The 16,121-nt window shown below is 43.0% G+C and overlaps 2 protein-coding genes across 2 annotated transcripts in view; both read left to right on the top strand.

Annotated features, from left to right (window-relative positions):
• Positions 1 to 4,608, top strand: part of SLC16A10 (solute carrier family 16 member 10) — a 70,915-nt gene extending 66,307 nt beyond the window's left edge. The window contains exon 6 of the mRNA XM_082050106.1: positions 179 to 4,608. Within this exon, the coding sequence (XP_081906232.1) occupies positions 179 to 414 (236 nt within the window). The 3' untranslated portion in view covers positions 415 to 4,608. The remainder of the gene's footprint in view (positions 1 to 178) is intronic.
• Positions 4,609 to 6,857: 2,249 nt separating this feature from the next.
• Positions 6,858 to 15,973, top strand: MFSD4B (major facilitator superfamily domain containing 4B; the record flags this gene model as incomplete). Its single annotated transcript, XM_082047716.1, has 4 exons — positions 6,858 to 7,043; positions 7,164 to 7,332; positions 8,958 to 9,074; positions 11,240 to 15,973. 4 exons carry the CDS (start codon positions 6,858 to 6,860, stop codon positions 12,481 to 12,483), a joined length of 1,716 nt encoding a protein of 571 aa, XP_081903842.1. The 3' UTR covers positions 12,484 to 15,973.
• Positions 15,974 to 16,121: the final 148 nt, after the last annotated feature.

The following is a 16,121-nucleotide window of genomic DNA, read 5'->3' as shown; positions in this document are numbered from 1 at the left end:
TTTAAATTAAGTCTGGAACACCCTTCTACCTATATATACAGCTATATTTGGCCATCAGGTAGTCAGATTAGTGGTTAATAACCTGTTCCAGCTCTCAAGTTTCTGAATCCAAAGACAAGACATGTTTTGTGGATTCACAATGCCCAATTATTTATCAGTGGTGACTTTGTCTTTCCAGGCTTGCTGCGTGATCACCTCGGCACCTACGATGTCGCATTTTACCTGGCTGGAGTCCCTCCCCTCGTTGGCGGAGCTATATTATGTTTCATCCCCTGGGTCCATGAACGGCAGAAGTTAAAAGAAAGAGCAAAACCTGTTGATGTTGAAACTACTGAGAAAATGCTGGAAAATGAAAGTGCTTTGGTGTCGGACACTACAGAAAAGCCAGTCAAAGAAACAGAATCTGGTTTTTGATGCTCTCTTTTCCCGTACCAGCCTGACCTTCTACTGAAGCTAGACTAGTACTTTTTTGCTGAAGATACTATATGATGCTAAAGAAGATTTGAACTATTGCTCAAATTGCAAAACTGCTATAATAAACTTTTATATCTTTGAACTTTTTTTTGATGAGTCATTAAGTTTGATCACAAGCCACATTTTCAAGGTATTTGAAGTTTTGTAGCATTAGTGTGTGAAGAGAATATTTTTCTAATTCATCAGAACCCATTTCTGGGAGTGTGAAAGATGTTTTTGGTTCATTGACCCAGGGTTCTTCAATAACTCTTACGGTCCATCCAATGCAGGCACACCTGTGGGTGTTTATACTGGAAAAAAGTAGTAACTCTTAGACTCTTTTTTGTTGAAGTTTCTCATGCTGTTTTACAGGCTTTTACAAATTCTATATCATGAACACAAATATGTATCTTTTTGATTCCCTTAACTGTTGCTGAAATAATTACAAAGCTAAATTATTAAACACCTATTTTCTCTAAATACTCCAGCCTGCTCAGTTTGCTTAAACGTTCACCTGGTTTTGCATTGATTCATGTTTTCACAGTAGCCCAAACAAAAAACATTAAGGATGAAATTTTTGATGAGCACGGGTTTGGAATATGCACAAACTAAGCTCTGAGTACAAACACATTCAGAAGTAAAACTGCTGAATGATTTTTTTTTTAATATTTGGTAAAGGCAATACTATTAATGTATACATGTATAATTTTTTTCAGCTAAATATCAGAATAGTTGATAGTTTTGAAATTATACTCACAGTAATACTTTGGAGCAGTATTATGAGTTAGACTAAATTTCAAATTTTTCTTTTGTACTTGAGTTCTTTTTATTCTTAAACAAGACAGCTTTAAAAATATATTCTAAGTGCAATAAGTTGTTTTTAATATGGATATATACACAAGCTATTAAAATGACATTCAACAATTAAAGTTTTTTGCACTAAGAGAACATGCAGGTTTATTATAGGTTTTTATAGCTGTGTTCAGTTGTGTGTAGGATATAGCTCCATATTTTGTTCAAATATGAAGAAATGTCTTTGCATGTCCTATGTTTTGTTTAACATGGCCCTATGACTTAGGTATTTGTAGGTATTATGAACTATTTGTCAAGCAGCTATTTCCAAAAACCTCTTTATCTGAAAAATATTTGAAAGCATAATACTTTGAGATGAAAACACTGCTTTTTATCATAAAACACTTCCAAGTACACTATTTATTTGTGGATATGGATCAGCAATGCAGTGGAATACTTAATCATTTTTTATTTCAGGTCCATTCAATACTAATCACTTTCGTTTTCTTGTTTAGAAGTGTCATAGCAAAGAGTAAACTAAATGTGATCTGAAGACAAAATGTAGGTTGAAGTATGTTTTCTTAATTGGTAACAATACCTGTTCTTTACATAAACCCCAAAGGCACACTGTTTGAAAATTATAACCTTTAGTGTCTTTTCTTTCTCCAGAGCTATAGTAGCTCAGAAAGCCCATGCGCATTTGTGATATAAAACATTGTTACCAATACTATTGCTTAGAATGTTTACATCTATCAACTTAAAAATGTCCTTTAAATATAATCATGCAAAGCATCCTAATTATTTGAGACCAAAGTTAATACTTTTTTTATATTGCAGAATTTAAAGCCCTGGTTTACATGAGTGAGATTTAAGAGAACTGAATCTTAAAATGTTAGAGGTATATGGGAGGGACTTGGAGGTGGAAAACATCTCAAACGTCTATTTGTGGAACAGAAGTCCCTTTAGGTTCTCTGGGATTTGTGCTTCTGCACCTCCTAACTGGTTCTGAAAATATCGGTAAGATATTCATGGTATTGATAATTAAAATGACTACAAAATGCTGCCTTCATTAGAAAAAGTATGTTAGCAGCTTTATGCTGCTCTTGTGTGCAGTATTTCTGTAGAAGATGTTTTTAGTATTACCTTATATTTAAGTAATGCTAAGGTGTTGAGTAAGTGTGGTGAAAGCCTCTTGTTTTCTATTGCTTTGTTATGAAAAATTAGTATTCATCACAGGCCTTACATTTCATGTTATCATCATGTTTTTCACCAAAACCAAGGCTGCTTTTTAGCACTGATGCAATTTGAAATAATTGTGACCAGACATCTTGATGTAATTGTGGCATCTTCCAGACTTGCTGCTCTGTATCTATATCAATTATCTGGGAGAGAATATAAAATAATTGTTTTAGAAATGATAAAGTAGTAGTATAGCAATAGTTTGGGTTAACTGTTGCCATACCCTTTAAAAATGTATTTGTACATAAAAATCCAAGTGTAAATTAAACATGTAAGTTATGCTTACAAATATGAAGGACAGCATTTAAAAACAAAACCAAACCAAAACACAAAAAAACCCCCACAACCAAAACCGGACTGCAGGAAGAGGGTATGATGAATGAATAACCATGCAGGAGTGATTACTATGTTAAAAACAGCAAGACAGCATAATGTAGAAATGGTTGCTATTCTGAAACCTGGGAGAGAAAAGCACTGAATATCAATTTTGTTTTGACTGAGTAAAAGTAAATAAGTTTTTGTAACAAAACCGAATTTTAGATGTGAAGTCTTGTCCACAGGAAACCTGCTGAACTCATACTTTAATGATGTAATTCATGGCAGATTTAATCTTGTTGGGAATAGACTGTAAAATTAAAATACTAGCTTAGGTCAAGAAAACCCTTAAATCATTCAGATGCATCCCTCTCCTGAGAGCAGTTTCTAGAGTACTTTTCATAGATACTGCTCTCCCATGCTATAAACAGAGTAATCCTTGTCCTTTTTCCCATTAAGTGTTCTCAGGGGAAGCTTCATAAGAAATTGGGTAGAAAGAGGTTCACTTAAATGGCAGTGTGAAGTTTCCAGTCCTACTCTATGCTATAAATTCATATACCAGATCTTGAAACCAAGACTAATTTTGAGCAAGGGGTTGATTTTTAGGTATGGCTGACACACAGTAGGTATGAGATTCTTGCAAATCTTTATATTCTGTTCAGCAAAGAGTCTGAAATAATTAAAACTCTTCAGGTTCTTATTTGCATCTAAGCTATGCAACAACATACAATGTATAATTAATAAAAAAGTATCGTTGGATTTATTCTGGCTCCATGTTGGAAGACCTGCACATGTCTCAAACCAAGACTTGAAATGAACATTCTTAGAATTTCTTTGATCCAGATCTGGGGTGTTTTTTTGTCTGTTCAGCATTAACATTTTTTTTCCCCAAAGTTTACTTTGAGTGACCACTTACAGACCTCGCTGAATTGCTTACTCCATTCAAAGACACCAATAGCCATCCTGTGGCCATCCTTCAGGCTATATTCAGTGTCAGATGAGGTGGACAACTGACTCGTTCTCCTTTGGCTCTTCATACACAAAGTCTGAGCATATACATTCCCATACATTCCCGCTTCCCTTTGGAGACACTGGGTTGTCCAAGCTGATGGCCACCACATTCGATATGGATTGTACTTTTCAGCCTTCTGTTCTCAAACTTCTTCCCTGCATTAAACCTTTCAATAGCCACAGCCTGATAGACCAGGCTAGTTTCTATGAAGTAGATGACGACTTTTAGGTATCTTAACTCTTCTGTCAGAACTGACCCTCTGATATTGAGTGTGTGCATGTATATATAAATACAATGTATTTTGACCAGGGCATACGCAAACACTCTGCATTTAACTACTGGAGCTGTAGTGGTGGAATGTGGGAGGCAGCTGGGGTAGAAGTGATTATTTTCGGTTGTGCATTTTGCTGGTGACAAGCACAGCATCATTACAGTTCCAGCCAGCCAATGAGTTCCTAGTCATGTAAGCTTTGGCATATTTTCAGGATGCCTTTTAGTAAAAAATATATATAGTGTCGCATTTTTCATGTTTCAGAACTGTGTATACTAAGATTAGAGTGATTTTTATACTAACGTGCTAATATTGATAACACTGTGTTTAAGTATCTTTATAGACATTGTATTTTGTATGTTTTTTTTGATGTTAAAAGATACATGTTTTGCTGGCCTTAACTCCATTCTTTGAAGTTCCGCTTTGTAAGAGGGGTAAGAAATGAATGTCTAATGTTTTTCATGGTGCTAAAGTAACTGTGATCAGTCTCAAATTATGCAGAATAAAGATGGTAGTTCTGAAGTGCCCCATTTGTTACTGCATGCATCACTTCACTCTTGTTCTCCTGTAAAATGTGTCATATTTAAAACCAAGTAATTTTATGTTATAATCTGATAGTTCCTGGATCTCATGTGCAGAGTTTTGTATAAAAGCTTTTACAGCTTTTATTACCACTGTGTTCGGATTGGAATGTCCCCAATTACATTTGCTCCTGAATTAATATAGGGTGCAACCAGTTTCGTTCCGATTGCACTGATGATTTTAAGACCAATGGTTTATAAACCTAAACCACCAGCTTCTAGAGTTTTATGCTTCTGAAAATTTTACTTATTCTATTATCCTGGGGTTTAATATCAAACTTACAGAGCAGTTGCTTTCACAAAAGGCAGATGTAAAATCGAGGGAGGGAAACTGTGGTAGAAAAAACTCAAGTGGCCTTTTAGAAGAACTCTGTATTTTTTTTGCTTCATGCCTGTCAGTGTAATTCAGTGGAGCTTTGATCATTTGCTGGTCTGCTACCAATTTCAGCTTGATTTACTTTGGCATATGAAGTACGAAGTGTTTCCTCATAGACAGCTCCAGTAAATCACAGGAGTTCATTCACCTTCCCTTTGTAGTAGGGCCAAATATTTCCTTTCCTTTAATAAACATATCTGATAACATATCCTCCTGGGGTTATTCTTTCTCTAGACTGCTTGTATTTCAAATTAAAATTTGAAAAAGATGCCCCAAACCTTTAAAAGAACCTGAGCGCTGTTGCCATTTCTACACTCTCAAGGTACAAGACCTCTTTGTTAGTATGTAAAACAAAAATGAGAAGCTGATGGGATAGACTTCAAATACTTTTGTACCTTTTTCAGGAAGCTATTTTTATACCTGTGTTTATCACGAAGGCTAATTAACAAGGCAAAATACCAACGTCTAGATTATATGGTTTGACCTGTATATGACTTTCAGAAAAGAAATACTGTTATTTTATACTTGAAATTATTTTATTTGAAATGTACGAACCAGAATGCTCACCAGCATTCTGCAGATACCTGATAGTAAGACTTTGCACTTCTTGCAAAGATACTAACATGGTTATTAGCCATTGGATTTAAATGTTATCTTGCATGGTTCTTTGTAGATAGGTTTTGGTGGTTTGTGCTTTTGTTGTTGTTGTTTCTTTTAAATGTATACAAGCCCTCCCTCAAAAGGAGCTGTACCTGTGACAGGCTCACCAGTGCCAGGAGAAACAGTCTACATGTGCTGTCTGTTAGATTCTAGTGTGTATTTCTGGTCTGAACAATTCCAAGTTGGATTTGTTTTGTTTTCAGAGTTTTCTTTATGTTGTTTCTGAGGCTTAAAAATAGAAAGTATGTTGAAAGTTAAAGCCTTTCTTAGAGAGTAGCGCCTCTGTGCTGAACAGTGATGAGGAAACATTTTGAAAGGCCTGTGCACTACTCTTGGCAAGTAATAGAAACTTACAGAAGAGTTTTAATACAAGCCGAGCTGCAACAACTCTGTGTATCTTGGCAGGCTTTGTAAGTGTGATGTGACAGGGTAAATGTGGAAGACAAAGACCTTGTCTGAAAGGTCCAGTATGTTTTGAGTTCGGTGGTAACAGATTTAGAGAGCGGGGGGGGAAATAAACGGGGAGGAACTAGGCACCTGCTGTGTCGAGCCCAGTGGATATAAGGAAGGCAGTGAGAACAAATGATGTTGGAGAGATTTTGTTCAAAAACATATAAGTGACTTTGAAAGTGTATCTGCAGTATTCACTGCATGCTCGTTGTACCATCCACACAAAGAGAGAAAGACTAAGCCAAGCTTTAGTGATGTGAGGTTGCAGAGAAGCACTGCAATCCAGGCCTGGGGCTGCCTGCTCAAGAAGCAGCTTCTGGCCTTGTATGGTCTGTTCTCCTGGGATCTTTCTTCTTGAAGGTAGGCTGGGTGTACAACTTATAAAAGGGGATCCGAAATAATCAGAATTTCTTAGCTTTAAAACTTGATTGTTACAGGTATTTGTTCAGTGAGGCTGTTTCTGGTTTCACGTGGGCACTTTTAATTAATGGGCTCATCACTGCAGGGCGCTGAGGGCGGCCAGGGCTGCAGCTCAGACGTGAATTGCCCCGGCACAACGGTTCAGAAAAGGGCACAGCGACCGCTAACGGGCGCGGAGGCCCCGCCATCTTCCGCGCGGGCCACGGCTGCGGGCGGGGCGTCGCGCGCCGCCGTGCGCGGGGGCGGGGCCGCGTTCCGTCCCCGCGGGCCGCAGAGGCCGTTGGTGCCATGGCGGGCGCCGAACGGAAGAAGCACGTTCGGTTCGCCGCTCCGGCGGCCGGGCCGGGGCTCCCCGCCGCGCCGCGCCCCGAGGTGGCCGTCGTCGGCGGCAGCCGGCGGTGCAGCCGGGGCGGGGAGGGAGCCGCGCTGCGCTGGTGCATCTCCGTGGCGCTGTGCGCGGCTTTCCTGGGGCTGGTGAGCGCGGGGGGCGGGCGGCCGGGCGGTCACCGCACCTGCGGCCCCTTCTCCGCCGGTCGGGGCCGCGAACCGCCGCCGGCGGGCGAGGTCACCCACCCCCTCTAACATGCGTTGCAGGGGATGAGCATCGCGGTGCTGGGACCCACCTTCCCGAACTTGGCCGCCAACGTGCACAAGAACGTCAGCGACATCTACTACATCTTCGTGGGCCGGTCCCTGGGCTACCTGGGCGGGTCGGTGCTCGGCGGGCTGCTCTTCGACTGCATGAACGCCCGGCTCCTGCTCGGTGAGTGCCCGCCCGCCCCGCACCGAGCTACCGCCGGGGCCGCGGGGGCAGCCGGGCACCCCCGGGCACCCCCGGGCACCGTCCGCTCCTTGCGCAGCCGGCGGGGGCCGCGGCGCGGTTCCCCAGCGCTGTCGGGAGGTGCGGACCGGGGGCTGCGGTGCGGGTGCTGCTGCGTGTTGCTGGGAAAGCGCCGCGCTTGTGCCGCCGCTCGCTATCGCGATATCGCGTGTGGTCGGTTTCCTGACGCCGCTGTGTGTGCGGGCATTGCTGTTGTGCGGCGTTGTTGCCCGCGGGTTGGGGTTGCCGGGTGTGCTCTGGTGCGGCCTCACCTGGAGCACTGTGTGCAGTTCTGGGCACCACAGGATAAAAGGGATATAAAGCTACTGGAGAGTGTCCAGAGGAGGGATGCAGAGTCGGTGAAGGGCTTGGAGAAGAAGCCGTATGAGGAGCAGCTAAAGTCATTTAGTTTGTTCAGCCTGGAGAAGAGGAGACTGAGGGGAGACCTCATGGCAGCTACAGCTTCCTCACAAGGGCAGGAGGAAGAGTAGGCACCAATCGCTTCTCTTTAGTGACCAATGACAGAACCCAAGGGAATGGCAGGAAGATGTGCTGGGGATGTGCTGGTTTAGGTTGGACATTAGGAAAAGGTTCTTCCCCCAGAGGGTGGTGGAGCACTGGAACAGGCTCCCCAGGGAGGTGTCACGGCCCCAAGCCTGACAGTGTTCAAGAAGAGACTGGACAAGGCCCTCAGACACACGATGTGAACTGTGGGGTTGTCATATGCAGGGACAGGAGTTGGACTCGATGATCCTTGTGAGTCCTTCCAACTCAGGACATTCTATGATTCTATGGTAACTGGTGTTGAACTCACAGAACCTTTTTTGGGTTGACTGAAAGGTGTCTTTGGTTTGGACACACAAAGTACAGTTGTTTGGGTTTTTTTTTCCCCTCATATAAAGTGATATGGTTAGTATAGATCCTCTCGGAACATACAGGCTTCTGTATGATGTCACTCCATGAAACACATAAACAAAACGGGAAGCTGTGTTTTGGGTTTCATTCACACACAGCGGAAACCTCCTGCAGTCACACTTCTGTGGGGGGAGAGTTGTAAAACCCTTCTCTTACTTAAAGCGCAATAGAAACATTCATTTTCTTATACTGGACAAAAGAACTGAGGGGCCTTAATCAAATTAGGACTTATTTAAAATAGAGAAACATTGAATACCAGCTGTCATGGTGGAAACTTGACTTGGTGTAGTTTTACCTCCTGTTCAAAAACACACCTGACATCTTTTGTAGTTAAGTAACATTTCTAGATCAGAAGTTTGCAGAAGGCACTGAAATAGCACCTTTAAGTCAAAAGTTTGCAGAAGACGACCTGGTGTTCCAGCAGCAGGTGCTGCTCCCTTTGCAAATAAAGCTTTAGCAAAACAGGTTTTCCTACAGCTTTGAACCTTCTGGCTGCTTCTGCTCACCGTGAATTGACGTAGTCAGGTTACATCACCTATTAGGATTATTTGTAACCTTAATAATTATGAATTAATTTCTGTTTCTTGGTTTGCTGTATTTTTAATGGAAACTGTAGTATCTGGGTTTTGGTTTTGGTTTTTTTGACTTTCCAGCATTATCCATGTTTGGAACAACGGTTGGTCTTTATGGGATACCCTGGTGTAAGAAATCTCTGCTGTTGACTGTCTTGATGTCAGTTATTGGAGCTGCCATGGGAATTCTAGACACAGGTAAGGGGCCACGTGGTCCAACAGTTCCTTTGCTGAACCAAGTGGGAACTTCAAGCTCACCAAAACTGTTGGTGGAATTTCATGTGACACATCTTGAAACAAAAGACAGGAGCTGTTTTACCTGGCCGGGATTCTTGAATTATTCTGGTCCTGTGACTTTAGTGTTTGTGTCTCTGTAACTGGCCTTCCTGAAGGGCCCTGGGGGTTGGGAAGCAGGAGAAGATGAATACACATTTCAGTGGGCAATTACAGGCCTAAAGAAAGTGTCACATGCTCTCTAAATGGTGTTCTCTTTAAATCACTCATGTACAGGAAGCTGGTTGGGTTACTGTGTTAGCTGGAGGTCAGTTACTCCTGAGCAAGTCCTGGTGTTTGAGAGATTCTGGCAGTTGCTGTGTTGGAGAGTTGCCTGCTTGGAGTTGGCCACATGGCATTTGGGGATTCACAGCAGACACTGACTGCTGTAGCTCACAGCACCATGGTGTCTGTTTCCCTGACTTAAAGAGTATTTGCTGCTCTTGGCCAGTCTTGCTTAGATGTTTGGGAAAACAAATTTATTCTATATGCCCAACTGGAAGTTGGTGACATGTGCATACTGCAGATAGTCTGGAAAAAACCCTTTTTTCCTGGAAAGCTGTTGGAAACCAGTCAGTAGACACTCCTTACTGGAGGATGATGTGCTGGTGAAGTTGCAGAGCAAATGTCTACAGGTGCGGTTGGAAAGGTCAGTTACACCACAAGTATGAAAAAGAAACTTCCACAGAAATGAGTTCACCGGGCATGGCTTAGACAGGAGGAGTTTGTGTTGGCTGCTGTACTTCGGATTAGGAGGCGAGGCCACGGCAAGAGACCTTGAACACGCTCAGGGACGGGCAGGTAACACTGGTGCACTTGCACATGGGGACCAGGAAACAGCAAAAAATCCACCAGTGGTGCCGAGTGTTCTGCTGTGGCTGTAGAAGCTGCTGGGGAAGGTGCAACAGGCGGCCACTCGCCTGTCACCTGTCCAGTGACATGCCAGCGTTGTGCCGATTTACCTGCCTTACTGAGGGAGCCTGTGGTTACTTATTAGCCAGCGGGGCCCGACTGGGTCTGGTTGAGCAGCTTTGGGGCAGGCTTATTTCTGAGCAAGAGCTGGCTAATGAATTAGCCCAGCTATCCAAACAGCTGCGGCAGCACCCCAGCTCTGTTAGCACTGAAGAGAGCGTGATGCGGGATCCAGTACTGAGAAAAGATGTTTTTTCATGGTGCGGGTTATGCTAAATAACCTGAGTGCAGAGGTGTATTTGTTGCCTCTGGTAGGATTGTTATATGTGGCACGTGGTTTAAAAATTCTTCATATGGGAAAATCGTGTCGGCTTATTGTAAAAATGTGTTGAGCGGGTGTGTGTGCCGCTGGGAAGGCAGACCCTTGAGGGAGGGAGACTGCCCAGCAGGAGCAGCTAGGAGCAAGGCAGCAGAGTGTAACAGAATTAATGTGGAAGAGTGTTAGTGCTGCGTGACAAGGGTTGCTGCTCTGTAGCGCAGGAATTACATTATCGTTCTTTATTTTCCTGCATTCTTCTCAGGGACTACTTCAAAATGTCTCTCTGAGATGTTGTTTTCTAGCATTGTTGCTGGTCTGAGGGCGTTGTAGTTTGGTCTCTGCAGCTGTTTTACCGTAAGACTTTCAGCTCCTGGAAAATAATTTGAGCGCAGTTGGGGTAGTCCCAGCCCATCCAAGAGCAACTGGTTCTTGCTGTTCCCTGGGACGTTGTTTAATGAGACCTCTGATTCTGTGCATTGTGCATTGTTGCTTTTAAAACGTACAGAAAAGAGAAGCAGTCAAATTCGCTTTTTTGAAAAAAGGCTGAAAAATGCTGCAAATTGTCGAGTAGGGTAATTATGTACGGCCGTTGTTGCTGGATTAAGCCGGTGTGTGGCTCTTCATTGCGACTGCTGTGAATACCTCCTAATGCTCAAGTCATCGCGTGGCTTGAAGGTGCTTGCAGGCAGAATTTCGGTTAACTACAGTTTTGCACATTGTATTTGCTAAACCTGGTATTATTGCAAATTGAATTAATAATACAAGCTATGGTTTGGTTTCATCATTTGATTTTTGTTTTTCCTAAGCAATATTTGATTTCAGGCTAAAATGACTGACACCTCCTCTCTCCGATCCACAGGTGGCAACGTACTGGCACTGAACACCTGGGGAGCGGAGGCTGGGCCACACCTGCAGGCCTTACACTTCAGTTTTGCTGTCGGTGCGTTTGTGGCTCCCATCCTGGCTAAAATGGCCTTGGGAGGCTCCGAATCAAAGGACCTTGCAGCAGCTGAAAAGACAAACCAGTCTGTCGTGAGGTCTGTGCCGACAGCGTCAGCTGCATCAGCTGTGTCGGCACTGAAACACCATCTTGGTGCGGATTTTTTGTGGTCTTATGTTGTCATAGGGACCTATCTTCTGTTTGTGTCTTTCTTCTTTTTTATTTTGTATTCAAAGGGCAGCTCAGCTCGAGACAAATCAAAGGCTTCTTTGCAGAAGAGCACGTTTGCCAAATACCACTATGCCCTTATTCTTCTCCTTTTCATATTCTTCCTCTGCTACGTGGGAGCGGAGGTCACTTACGGCTCTTACATATTTACTTACGCAAAGGTCTTTGCGGAGATGAAAGAAAACGAAGCGGCTGCTTTGAATTCCGTGTTCTGGGGTGCGTTTGCCGCTTGCAGAGGAGTGGCGATATTCTGTGCCGCTTGCTTGTACCCTGGCACCATGATCCTGCTGAGCCTCGCGGGCTCTGCCGTCTCCTCGTCCTGCTTGGCCGCCTTTGCGAGGCACCCGGCCTCCCTCTGGGTCGGAACCACCCTGTACGGAGCGTCGATGGCCACCATCTTTCCCAGCGGCATCGCCTGGATAGAACAGTACACGGTCGTGCAAGGGAAGTCGGCATCTCTCTTTGTGGTCGGCGCCGCGCTGGGCGAGATGTGCATTCCTGCCGTGGTGGGGTATCTCCAGGGGAGGTTTCACCACGTCCCGGTGCTCATGTACACTGCCCTGGGGACTTCTGCTGTGACAGTTCTGCTCTTCCCCCTGATGTACAAGTTGGCCAGGTGTCCTGGTGACAGCGACTTGAAAGAACTGACTGAGAACGAGGACCGGAAAGCTTTGTTGTCGAACTCGGGGCTTAATGAGGATGAAGAGGATGAGGAGGATGCGGGACAGTGGAACGAAGCAGACTTTGAGGTAATAGAAATGAACGACACGCTGAGAAACTCTGTGATAGAGACCTCCCGTAAGATACCAGGGGACTCTCCAGCCAAAGTCCCTCTGCAGCCCCATCTGGATGATGCATTGAGCGATTCTCCAGGGGCTACTGGTGGCTCCCCCGGGAGAAAAAACTTGAGTGTTGACCGGGAGAAGAATGACTAAAGTAAACACTGACTTTTCGTTATTTTTAAGGGAAATGCAATTGAATTGTAGCTGTTCTCATAAAGTGATTCGAGGATCCTTTTATAGCGGCGTGGAGCTCAGCGTGTTCATTTCTGTTTGTCCGGCCCTTTCTCCCAGTTTCAGCCTGCAGGATGTGCTTCGGAGCGGGGAAAGTCCACTGTGCCGTGAATGGGTAATGTGATAAAATGTACAGATTGCATTGAAAATGTTAAAAGATGAGGCATGCATTTAATATATGTTGTAATAAGAACTAACTAGGAAAGAAGGGGGCGCACAGACCACTCGTTTTTTTGGGGTGGGTGAAGGGTGCAGTGCCAAGGTGCTTGGTCACAAAATGTTTTCATGAGAGAGGAGAGAAATCAGTTACCTGCGCTGCTGAACTTTCTTTTACCTTTTGAAAGAGGGATGTTTCTACTGCGTTTAAAGTTTGTGTGTGATGTAAGCCAGGAAATAAGTCAAATTTTGAGCGATACCCAGCAGCTGTAAATCAGATATTGGCAAACTATAATTTCCTGGTTCTGTTGCTAAGATGAGGAAAAAAGTAAAGATTAATGTTTAGGAGTGGACCAATGCTTTTGTGTCAGTTAAAAGCCGTTTACAGGAAGGGGGACAAAACGGGTCATATGAATCAGCTATAACGCATAGCTCTGATTTACTAGTTAAACAGTGATGATAAATCTAAAGAGTCTCAAGTACTTGTGATTGTATTTGTGATTTTAATTACTGCACTACCATGAAAATCAAGACATGTATGAAGAAGATAATACCATATGTTAAGTAATCTGTTTAAATATAATTTTGGCATAGGGCTGTGGTATTTTTAAGCCAGTTGTTTAAATTACGGTTATAACAACTTTCCTGGCTTCCTGTGCCAAGACTTTAACGTAATGATGTGTTGAAATGAAAGTGTGAACATGAGAGGGGATGATGGATGAGACGATCCTTTCAGGTTGTACATCATGATCACCCGCCCCGTACCATTTGGGTTTTGTTTCTCCGGGTGGTGACTTAAGGCTCTGCCCAGCGGAGCAGCCGTGAGCAGGGAGACCTGGGGAGGACCAGTCACACCAGTGAGCCCTCCTCAGTAAGAGCAAAAAACAGCAGCAGCTCATGACAAAATCGGACTCTGGAACAGGAGTCTAGTAATTTGTCTACCTGAAACTCCACATTGTAGGTGATTTTTTTAAAGCTGTGTGATCAGAATGTGCTTGTTTGGGGTTTTTTTACTTTGCACTTTTATTAGTATTTTTCTTGCTAAGAAGTTTAATTAACAGAAGAGCTCTAGATGTAACATAGCACAGAATCTTAGATGTACAGTGTGTTATCAGGTCTGGTTTTGTTCCCTTTCTTGTCCTCTGAGTGTGCAACCTAGAACCTCGTGGCTTTTTCCTTCTGAGAGGTTGGTAAGAAGCAGGAATCAGCTTGTAGTGAAAAAGGTGGTGGTTTTTTTTTTTTCTTTTTTTTTGCACCTTGCCATGTTGAAGGGTCTTCCTCTGCCCTTGGCACATAAACGCCATTGTGGTTTTGCCTGATTCCCTTTTTTCTTTGTGTGTATGTGCACTTCTGTGGCAACTTTCCCAGTGCAATGCATGGCCTTGATTCACTTGCTACGCAAGGCTTCTCCTCTTTGCTCAAAGTCATGCTAAATGCTTTTAAATATCAGGCCAAATCCTGTTCTGGGTGCCTGTGACAGCATTTGTAGGGCCACAGGTGTCAAGTTAATTCTGTGGCACCTTCCTCTGTACCTGCAGCCCATGGACTTTGAGGGTGATGTAAAAACATTTCCCCCATGTTGCCAGATGAAAATTTGTTTAAGAAACACACCTGGCAACCAGGAAGTTTAAAAACAATTCTCCAATTGATGTGCTAATTTTTGGTATGAAATTCCAGATTGGAATGTCCTGCATGTAAGATTGTTCTCAGGGATAGTTTATGCATCTTGCATAACCAAGTACTAAAAAAATAAAACCACCAACCCACCAAAAAAAAATCACCACCAACCAACAAAAAATGAAATTAAAGCTGCATTATTAAATATCCTGTAACCTCTTTGAACCCTATCTACTTACTGCTTTTACATATATATATATATACATATATATATATATATATATATATATATGCATTACTTTGTTGTGTTTCTGACTGATGCCTTCCCAACAAACATACTGTGCAAAACAAAGATTTTTAATTTAATTTTATTTTTATTTTATTTTTACTGGCTCTATTGATTCATCTGTGAGTCGTTTGAATTCATCCCCATTTTCCCCTGTAAAAGCCAGAGGCCAGTGGAGTAGGAAGGGAGCAGCAGCTTGGGATGCTGAGGGAGGAGCAGCCTTTTGCCAAAAGTAACAGATCCAAAAAGCAGCGGCAGGAAGACAGAGTGGAACTCCCCCAGTTATCTTGTATGATACCCTGTAGAATCATGTGAGTGATGTGTAGAGGCCCTTGCCTGGATGATGACTAAATTTTAAGTCAGCGAGTACTTAGAGCCTTCAGTGTCTTAATTCTGGCCTCGCAAAAGGAATGTACTTGTAGAACTTGTTCTCCTTGTCCCCCAAAATTGTGCTCTTCATAGCGGGGGCTGCCCTTTAATGAAAATGAACTGTTTGAAGCAATTAAAACAGATCTAGGCCATTTCCAATGACAAGTCCAGCTCACAGCAGTTCTAGACATCTTGATGTTCAAGGCTGTAGCTTTCCTAGTTCTTGGATTTTGGTGTTTCTCAAGGCTTGTTTTTAAACAAGGAACATTAGTTTTGACATGTTTAAATTGCTTCAGTGTAGTTAAAGTGCAGATCTATTTACAGTGCAGCTCTAGTTACAGCGCTTTTTAAGTTGCAGATCCTCCGGAAAGCTTAAACACTTAACCTGACACGTTACAGGTTGAAATTGCTTAAGGTGAACTGTATGACTTCAGCGTTGCCTTGTCGATGCCAGAAGAGTCATCTCCGTGTTGAAGACAGGAGCTGCGCCCCATGGATTAGATATCTGCATTTAATGAGAATCCCGGTTTTGTCCCTAAAACCAGGAACAGATTGAAGATGAGCACTTGCTCATTCACTCCAAGGTTAAAGGCAACCTCCTGCAGGTAACTGTCATTTAGTATTTTTCTTTATCCCTGCAGCGCTGCCCAAGGCTGGATTGTACCCCTAGCACGACCCCTTCCCCCTGCGTTTGCACTTTTATTCTGTACATGACCAATGCTGGAATGCAAGAGTAGGCCAAGTTTTGTGCCTTGATTTTATTTTTTGTTTGTTTTAGTTACTTTGCGTAAGAGCACACTGCAATCTGTGGATGTTCTATTATATATTTAAGAGTTTTTATTCTGCTCGGTGTGGGTTTTCATTGTACTTGATAATGTGAAATTTAACAGAGTGACTTGTATCTTGAATGTAATAAGTTCTGAACTGGAGAAGGCACTCAGGTTCCTTGATGTAAATAAAGTTTTGTTCTATTTTTCAAAGCTACTCTGGACTTGTAAATTTAAAACATACTCCTGTTTTGACTAATGGAAAACTGGAAATGTTTGACTTCCAGTCAGACTTTTAGGTCCCAAAGCTGGAAACTCGATTGTGGATCCTTCGCTCTCACTTGAGGAGTCTCGTTTCCATCACT

The sequence above is a fragment of the Streptopelia decaocto genome (genome assembly GCF_964273445.1).
Source record: "Streptopelia decaocto genome assembly, chromosome: 3".
In the NCBI taxonomy this organism is placed as follows: domain Eukaryota; kingdom Metazoa; phylum Chordata; class Aves; order Columbiformes; family Columbidae; genus Streptopelia; species Streptopelia decaocto.
Note: the sequence above shows the minus strand (reverse complement) of the source record. Positions and strands in the feature narration are given on the sequence as shown.